This window comes from Papio anubis, chromosome 6 (genome assembly GCF_008728515.1).
Source record: "Papio anubis isolate 15944 chromosome 6, Panubis1.0, whole genome shotgun sequence".
In the NCBI taxonomy this organism is placed as follows: domain Eukaryota; kingdom Metazoa; phylum Chordata; class Mammalia; order Primates; family Cercopithecidae; genus Papio; species Papio anubis.
The window spans coordinates 109,662,676-109,672,581 of record NC_044981.1 but is presented as its reverse complement, the minus strand read 5'-3'; the positions used below and the strand labels follow the sequence as shown (position 1 = coordinate 109,672,581).

The 9,906-nt window shown below is 33.8% G+C and overlaps 1 protein-coding gene across 4 annotated transcripts; it reads left to right on the top strand.

Moving 5' to 3' along the window:
- The first annotated feature begins 509 nt into the window (after positions 1 to 509).
- VIP (vasoactive intestinal peptide) lies at positions 510 to 9,626 on the top strand. 4 transcript variants are annotated; one of them, XM_009205847.4, is made up of 7 exons: positions 510 to 953; positions 2,168 to 2,284; positions 4,170 to 4,292; positions 5,269 to 5,373; positions 6,131 to 6,259; positions 7,089 to 7,174; positions 8,904 to 9,150. In XM_009205847.4, exons 2-6 carry the CDS (start codon positions 2,178 to 2,180, stop codon positions 7,129 to 7,131), a joined length of 507 nt encoding a protein of 168 aa, XP_009204111.1. In that variant the 5' UTR covers positions 510 to 953; positions 2,168 to 2,177; the 3' UTR covers positions 7,132 to 7,174; positions 8,904 to 9,150. The 4 variants fall into 4 exon arrangements, with proteins under 4 accessions (XP_009204111.1, XP_017813704.1, XP_009204110.1 ...); XM_017958215.2 differs by having other exon boundaries at positions 519 to 953; positions 6,128 to 6,259; XM_009205846.4 differs by having other exon boundaries at positions 520 to 953; positions 7,086 to 7,174; positions 8,904 to 9,626.
- The last annotated feature ends 280 nt before the right edge of the window (positions 9,627 to 9,906 follow it).

The following is a 9,906-nucleotide window of genomic DNA, read 5'->3' as shown; positions in this document are numbered from 1 at the left end:
TTATGCAAAGACTTATAAAAGTGATGAGGAAAACCTTTAAAAAGAAAAGATAATTAAATTCCTTGAGGTATACAGTCTGACAACAATTTATTTTTTGGAACATTTGACACAGTGTATGTAAAAGTGCATTGGGAATTGTGCCTTTTTATACAAATACGAAATAGCACTACTTCTACTGCTTTGTACAACAGCGTGTATATCTTACTATCTTAGAGACTTTCTGAAACATTTATCTTGGGATTAGTTTCAACAAAAAGGAAATGTAATAATAGAAAGGTGAAAGTTATCTCTAGAGCTTTTAAAGTTAGGATAGATTTCAAGAAAGATTAAATCTGGATCTATATGAATAGCATACAAATTAAAAATATTAACAGAATTGGTATTTGGTAATAAAGTATAGTTACATATTTATAAGCATAATGAACGTAAGTGTTTGTTGCTTTCTGCATTTGTTTCTACACATGAAGTCTTTATTTTCTGAAGGAATCCCAGTGGCCATGGCTATAGCACTACAATCATTTTCTTATTTCACTACAATTAAGTAAAGGTTAAAACATTTCACATTGAGCTTGCTACTTTGTTTGTTTAAACAAAAGTAAATTTCCTCTTATCTTACATCTTGAAGTTACTCACTATAAACTTATATAAATTAGACATAATGACAATTAAGTAAGAACTTCAAGCACTATTCATCCCATGGCCGTCACACTGTGACGTCTTTCAGAGCGCTTTGTGATTGCTCAGTCCCAAGTATAAGCCCTATAAAATGATGGGCTTTGAAATGCTGGTCAGGGTAGAGTGAGAAGCACCAGCACGCAGTAACAGCCAACCCTTAGCCATTGCTAAGGGCAGAGAACTGGTGGAGCCTTCCTCTTACTCCCAGGACTTCAGCACCTAAGACAGCTCCAAAACAAACCAGAACAGGCAGCTCCGGGGGAGCACGAGTGGGCAAGGTAAGTGAAAACTTTACCTTTCCTCTTCTTTTTCCCTCCTGCCTCTGAAACTTTTCTTACAACATACTGAATTTTTCTCTCTATTGAAAAGAATTTGATAGTGCTCTGCTTTTGCAATAGCAAAAAGACAAGTTTCTCAAGTCACCTGGTAAGGATAGAAATACTTCAATTTCTCTCATATAGATAGATTTTCTGAATTCTTTTGTTTGTAAGATGCTTTACCCTGCTTGCTCTTTTACTGAATACTGATTTTCAAAAATAATTCCTTCAAACCAAGTTTACTTGTATGTAGATTTTTGACTGAAAATTTCAGTGGGCACATTTGCTTTTGAAATTTTCAACTTATTTTTACAGTGCCTTTTTTTTCCTATTTCATATGTTGCTTAAGTGAATCTAAGATGCATTTATTTTTTGCCTTAAGTTTAAATTTTGTAATTTTTATAGGCAGCAAGAGAAACAGACCTTGAACTCCTAAATTTTTAATCTAGAAACTAGAAATGAAATGTGTAAGTTGATTAAATGCAAGAAATGTAAGTTTTGCTTTTAATATATATTTTCCTTTGATGGAAAAATTAATTTCAGTGACAATATATGATTCAGTGATATTTTGAGTATTAATATTCACTACTGAGTTAAGATGTTCAAATTCAGGTGTAAAGAAATAAGTTTCCAGTAATATCTACAATTGAAAGAGGAAAAAGTAATGTAGATCCAAAATCTTTTAAAAAATTATATGTATACATACACATTATATTTATACATTTGTACAAACACGAGCAGAAGAATTATTAAATAGATGATACCCCAGTCTTATATTAATCAGATACTGAAATCTTAAAGTGAAGAAAATCAATGTCTTGAAGCTGTTTCCTTCGTCAAAAAATACACTCAGCCTGGGTGGTACAGCCCTGTTATGAAAAGATTGTCCCCAGGGTTATTTCCAACACTATAGAAGTATGGCATTCAATAGATACTGGGGCCAACCATGTGCCCAGACAGCAGGTGAAAAGGATTCTACTTTTTATTCAAGTACCTGTCACTGAGAGAAATATTGATTTTTGAATGTATCATCTTGCAATTTATCTCTTTCTACAAGAGGAAAATTACTCTCTACAAACTCTTCAAGAGCCATTGAAAATTACTGCTAGGCACTCAGAATTACCTTGCTGGTGACATCTGTGGTTGGAAGAACTAAGGTGATTCTCTCTCTTTAGAGGCACAGAAATGGACACCAGAAATAAGGCCCAGCTCCTTGTGCTTCTGACCCTTCTCAGTGTGCTGTTCTCACAGACGTCGGCATGGCCTCTTTACAGGGCACCTTCTGCTCTCGGGTAAGCTCCCTTTCAATTCAGACATCTGAGCATTCCTTCTTCATCTAAATGGGAATTTCCTATATGTTTTGTTGGACAACTGAATAGTATAAATTATGTATTATTAATTTACATTTTTGCTTGATGTGTTGAGTGAGAGGTCAACGTCAGGTCATTCTGAATCCTGGAATTCACTTTCAGGGCATGAGAGACACTGTCAGTGATTAGTTTTATGGGCTGAGTGGATCACATTCCCAAACATGGTGAAAGGAGGCTCTGACTTTCTTTTTATTCAACACCAATTTTAGATGAATAATAAGCTTTTATCCATTGTTAAGTCAATTCAATTTCTGGTGGAGAAAAAGCAGTTTAGTTGCCAACCACATTTTAGTTTATTTTTCAAGATTAATCAGTAAATAATCATAAGATTAGCAGTTGATTAGTGAAACATGTATAAAATCATGTTGCACAGAAATCTATCTAGGCAGAGTCAATTTGCCAATATTAAATATGGGGTAATTGATCTATTGAGATACACTCCCCCAATGGGTAAATTTTGATATTCTTTGAACCATAAATCCTTAGTTTTATTGTTTTATATGTTATATTATGTATTTCAAATCTAGAAAGTATAATACAACTCATATTTAAAACTTTATTAATGTATGCTAAATAAGTAAACAGTAAATGAAAACTACATTAGCTTGAATTTTTCTTTTCGGTTTACGGGCACCACTATATCTCCAAAGGAAAAATAATAATTCAGTTGGTTTCTTTTTTTTTTTTTTTTTTTTTGCTTATTTGCTCATTCTTGATTTTTTGATTAAGGTAGACATATGCTCAATAGAGAGAATAACCTCTTAGCTATTAGTGTTCTCTGTGAAATTTGTTTGAATACAGCTCCTGTGTTGCTTTGATAATGAAATAAAATGGTTCCATCTGAAGTTCTATCACAGCAGATGAACAATCATAAGAATGCTGACATTTCTGTTGATTGCTAAGCTTCAGACCCACAGAGGACTACTTGCTAGTGACTCCCAACTCCCAAATCACTGAAAGATACGCAGTGTCCAGGAGCTGACACCCTCCTTGGAGGTTTGCCCTAACAGTGAAAATCTGTACACACAAAAGTATAAGAGTTGCCAGTAATTGAAATATGCAGGCATCTACAAATATAGTCGTATTCCATGTATGCATATGACTATTCTTAGTCCTTCAGTGTAACATTGTACATCCCTTATTAAAGTTGTGTTAATACATAAGATTAGAAACCGGAAGGTCCCATAAAATTTATTGAATTCAAATTCATCTTCATAGATGAGCTATTCATCTATGGAGACATTCTTTGAATTTTGTCAATACAGAGAAATATATCATGCCAAGGTAAATGTTTGAAGCAAAGCTTGAGGGTCTAGAGAGAGAGAGAAGCAATTAATACTCCATTCTTCAGAGATGTTTGGAACAGGTGATACTGGACATCACCAAATACATAAATTGTTACCAGTTCTCATTCAGTATTAGTTTTTTCCAAGTTTCTATTTTGCATAAAATCTTTCTACATGTGAAATTTGACTTTGCAAAGTGAAGATATTCTTGGCATAGTAAAGTACACCAAAGAAGTATAGTTTGCTTAATGCTTCGATAAGATTGAATTAAGTAGCTCTTACATTTTGTATATTCAGCTTATAAAAGTCATATGACATCTACTTTGTAGGACAATAGGAATTTCCTATTTATGCTCTCATTAACTATGTGAGCCATTAAGTCAAATTATGTTATTCTCATATTGTGACTGGGTAATACTTCCCAAGAGTTTAAGTATCTTATTTTAAATGGTTGCGGAACCGCTCGCACTGTCTTCTGAAAAAGGAATGTATTATACTTCTCGTGTAACTTTCCCTATCAGGTTGGGTGACAGACTACCCTTTGAGGGAGCAAATGAACCTGATCAAGTTTCATTAAAAGAAGACATGGACATCTTGCAAAATGCATTAGCTGAAAATGACACACCCTATTATGATGTATCCAGGTGAGTTTATTTTTTATAAAACTATCCAGTGAGTTTTATTTTAGCAAATGTATTTAAGAATTACAAATGTGCCAATTTTATCTCACCATGAAGCTATTCCGATAGCAAAACACTAGAGGTTTCCATGTGTCATGGCTTCATTCATCCTGATTTATTGCAGCTCTTACAGCTGTACATAATTTTCATACTGAAAGGTTGTAACAAGCCAGGATGAACACATCATTCACTTCCATTCTGTTGCACATAATTCCAACATTACAGATTGTACCAGTTCTGATAAAACTACAGCATTTAGCATTCCAATGATGAAGAGTTGTCGAGGAGTTAATGTCTCTATATAAAGAAAAGGTATCTGATAGAGCTGTTCATTCATAGAACTGCTTGTCTGAGCATCATTTCAAGTACAGACCAAGTAGTTCTACAGGACTTGGTATAGACAAAGTATAAAAGGTTCTTCATTTGAAAGAGAAAAGGTAGAATGATAGGCTTTAATGCCTTCTCTATCTTAAGAGGTATTGTTTCCAAGTATTTTGGAAAAAGAAAAAAAAAAGCTATACTGGGGTTTATGAACTTTCCAAAATCAGAATATTTTCCCATTGTGTATGTCTTTATTCAGTGGGGCAGACACAAAGCACCATGTACAAATAGCAGCTTATTTAAATAGATCATATTTTTGCACCAATATTTCTTAGAAAAAGTAGTTATAAAGATTCAACCATGAAGGAATATTGAAATGTGCTTCTAGAAATGCCTGTTTCTTTAATTTTTCAGTGTCTTGGGCTAGAAATACAGGGTATATCTTGATATAAGTGACTAGATCTCTTTTGTTAGGGAGTTAAGAAATCTCCTTTTGAACTTTAGTTTCAATGAGAAGCTTTCATAATAAACCCATAATTTTTTGTTATTTAATGAGCCACAATAATATTCTAGAAAGCCATTTACAAAATAATAGCTATTTTTTTCTTCCTTGTTTTAGAAATGCCAGGCATGCTGATGGAGTTTTCACCAGTGACTTCAGTAAACTCTTGGGTCAACTTTCTGCCAAAAAGTACCTTGAGTCTCTTATGGGAAAACGTGTTAGGTAAAGAAACTTATTATTTTTATAAAATGTGTTCTTATTCAACCTGAATATTGTATTTTCACTCTTAACAAGCTATTTACCTTGTTTGAAATTGAAAACTCATTGATAATGTTTAATTTAGTTAAATGAAATAACTTGTATTGTTCAATAATATCTATCAAGCCCATGGATTAAGACTTTTTCATAATATCATACTCATTGACTCCAGACACACGTTTTTCTCAAGTAGCAATCGTTTACCAATCTGCAATCAAATTGAACAAGACTCAGTAAAACAATCACGAAGACATAGGATAGACTGAGGTAAATGTTAAGGTCAACCATAGAATATTTCTTTTACTTCCTGCTCAAACTAAATGGAGAATGCCAAATAGCTAACAGCCAAATATTTAGATGACATTGCTCAGGGTAGCATAGCTTCTAAAGAAGTAATTATGTTTTTTTAAAAAAGTTTTCTCCCAGTGGCAGAGCACAACTTCAGCTATCCCCAAATTTTTATTTTTGGATGAATTTTTTGCTCAGCTGTACAGAATGTGTCATAAAACAGTCCCAGGTCGTGCCAAAATATGACAGATGATTCCTTGCTTCGCCTTCATCCTTAGGTTCAGTTGTATTTTTCTTTCAGTCTTTTTATGATAGAAAATTAGTTGGCCGTGGGAATTCCTTTTTATGTGGCTCCAAAAAACTTGGAACATGTGTGTATTTATCATTTCTTGTGAAAACTCTTTGATTTCCTTTTCCTCATGTTCCTTAGCAGTAACATCTCAGAAGACCCTGTACCAGTCAAACGTCACTCAGATGCAGTCTTCACAGACAACTATACCCGCCTTAGAAAACAAATGGCTGTAAAGAAATATTTGAACTCAATTCTGAATGGAAAGAGGAGGTAAAGAAAAAGAACTTGCTAAAATGAGAAATCATGACTGACTTTCAAAATAGAAGCTGCACATGAAGACCTCTCTATCTCACTATCTATACTACATGAAGCAGTGATTCTCAACCTTGGCTGACATTAGACTACCCTGCAGAACTTTAAAAATACCAATGTCTGGGCCTTTCCCCAAACCAATTGCCAGGAAATCAGTGTCCTCCGTGGTGTGGCCCTAGGCATTCGTTTCTTTTAAGAGTTCCCCAGTTGACGTTACTGTGCTGCCAGTGTTAAAAATGATGACTATAGAGACATCTAGTCTGAATCTAGGAGCAAGTTTCATCAAAAGTGATGATTTTTAAAACATGTAAAGCATAGTCAATTGCAATTTGGTAACATGTGAAACTCACTTCATGTGCATATTCAATACTCTTATTTAATCAAATTAAACCATTAGGTATTTTGTATATTTAGATTCTGTAAAATCGGTATCTCTCTGTGGTGTGTAAACATCGGACACAATACATAAACAGTGTAGTGTTCTGTCTTTTTATTCCAATTGTTTTTGTTTAAATGATGAGTATTAAGGATAATTCTGTTTGGGTATGATCAGACAAGATGACCTTCTTTGCCTATTACAGATGATAATTCTGTAAGAATAATTTCAGAAACTCTTAAGATTGATAAATAATTCACAGGTACTAACAAACTTCAAAGGTAATTGTTTAGCCCCCAATACACTTTCAGAGCACAGAGAACAGCAGAGCCATTATGTCATAATAGTTTCTTTAGAACCTTTCTCATCTGAGCGCCTTAATATGCACAATGTTTTTCTGCTCTGCAGCAGTGAGGGAGAATCTCCTGACTTTCCAGAAGAGCTAGAAAAATGATGAAAAAGCCCTTTGGAGCAAAGCTGATGACAACTTCCCAGTGGTGGGTATATTTGTGCATTCTTTCTGTATTCTTACGGCAGTCTCTGATTATATAAGTAGCTAAGAGTCACCTAGTAAGAAACGTCTTAGGGTTAAAGAGTTTCTCATCATGAGACCTCATCCAAGACAGACACTCCTACAACAGTGGACCCCAACCCAGTAAACAGCTTAGAATGATTCATGCAATTTTTTGATCTCATAAAAGAGCACACTCACAATAAGCAAACGTTTTGAGATCTGAATAGTGTTCCTGGTTCACTTGGGGTTATTTCTACATTTGTATCAAGATAAAAAAAAAAACAGAGGAGACTGACTCAAACTGACAAGAAAAAAATGGGCTTTCCTTTTGAGGATCAACCCATGCTGCTTTTATTAATTGAAAGTTTAGTCCCACAATTGACTGTTAGCACCTCACTTAATTAAGTACAGGGAAATACCACCAAATTAGAGCATGGCTCATTATCATGAAAATATCAGGGCATTCTGGGTCTAACTATATTCCTTGAAACATGGCAAACTTCTTACAGCAAAAGTAAAATTCAGCTTGTTTTACCTGTAAGTTTGTTTTACCTACATGACTCCAATAGCATTCTCTGTAAACATTTTTTTTTTAGCAGAAAAAACATGGATAGACTTTTTTCTTTGTGAAGTAATAAGCTTGCTATCAAAATTGATTTTATATAAATGTGGGTTCAAGACATATTTGTTTCCTGAGTTATGTCACATTATTATCTACATTAGCTCATAAAAAATCTATAATACTGGGCAAGTGCTTAAAGAAATTTCATGCTGTCACCATATGAAAGATTAGCGGATTTCAAAGGGCTATGGAGTAAAATATGTTTGGCTTTGTGGGCCATCTAGTTTCTGTTATAATGACTTAACTCTGCTATCGTAGCACAAAAGCAGCCACAGTTAGATGTAAAATGAATAAGAGTGACTGTGTTCCAATAAAACTTTATTCATAAAGCCTGAAGGCGAGCCAGATTCCAATCCCTGACTAGGTTAAGGAGATTAAAATCACCCATGCTCGAACTAAAGGCAATTCATGGCCTTACCTCAGTTCCTGATGGAGTTATCTAAGGTTTTCAAGTGTCATCAAGAGAGGACATGGTGTCTGGGAAGACTAACTGACTGCTTTTGTCCACTAATTACCCTTCGACCTCTAAGAGAAAGGCAGAGGCAGGAATGTGACTCACATAAACTCCTTATCTTTTATAGACATTTCAGAGAAACAAGTCCCTTTGCTCAAAGAAGAACGTTAATTACATACAGCTTTTTGAAAGAGTGTTTATGAGAAGCCTTCTCCATCAAATTAAGAAAGAGAGTAGGCACTAAAATATAAAGGAGAATTGATTAATCACACTGTGCTTTGTAAATGATAAGATCACTTATGAGATTCCATCTTCCATCCTTTTCTTTTTTAAATGGGTGACTTTGGACAAATTCTTTGAAGAGGAAATCACGTGGGTCGTCCATTTGTGAAAATTGCAAGTGAATCATTAATAATGGTTAGTTAGACGTCTTTTCACATTCCAGTTCCTCTCTGATAATCAGTCCTCTAGAAGCTGCTCTCTTGATACGTCCCAGGAAATGATCCCCTGCTACGGGCTGCTAACAAGGGACAAAGAGAAATCAGTGTTTATCAGATAAGTAAATCAGTGAATGAAACTAAGATGCTAGAAATAAAATATATTTTATGCCTAAAGCAACAATTTTTTCTTTTTCAGAATTCTTGAAGGAAAACGATACGCAACATAATTAAATTTTGAGTTCTACATCAGTAATTCAAGAAAAAAACTTCAATATCCAAACCAAATAAAATGTATTGTGTTGTGAATGTTGTGACGTATTCTAGCTAATGTAATAACTGTGATGTTTACATTGTAAATATTATTTGAGAGTTCTACATTTTGTCTTTAACTCATAAAAAGCCTGCAATTTCATATGCTGTATATCCTTTCTAACAAAAAAAAATATATTTAATGATAAGTAAATGCTAGGTTAATTCCAATTATATAAGACTTTTTTGGAAGAGTAGTAATAGAGCAAAATTGATGTGTTTATTTATAGAGTGTACTTAACTATTCAGGAGAGTAGAACAGATAATCAGTGTGGCTAAATTTGAATGTTAAGCAGATGGAATGCTGTGTTAAATAAACCTCAAAATGTCTAAGATAGTAACAATGAAGATAAAAAGACATTCTTCCAAAAAGATTTTCAGAAAATATTATGTGTCCCCATATTTTGTAGGCAACCTTTATTTTTAATGGTATTTTTAAAAATCTCAAATTTGGATTGCTAATCACCAAAGGCTCTCTCCTGATAGTCTTTCAGTTAAGGAGAACGACCCCTGCTTCTGACATTGAACCTTCCCTTTCTGCTTGTGTTAAGTATGTGTAAAATGTGAAGTGAATGAAACAGTTGTTCAATAATAAATATTTTTGCCATAATGACTCAGAATATTGCTTTGGTCATATGAGCTTCCTTCTGTGAAAGTACATCTAAAGACATAACTATTTTTCCAAAATAATTTTAAGAAATCAAATAGAGAAAATAAAGACTTTTGATTATCACTGCAGATAATTTTTTTGTTTGATTATTTTATATGGTTCAGTAGTAACTCATTTTAGCTCTAAAGTTCTTGGCAGTAGATAGCTTTTGTGGTATTTGATTGTGTGCAAGTTCTAAAATAATGGTGGCTTAAATAAAAGAGAAATTTCTTTCACACAT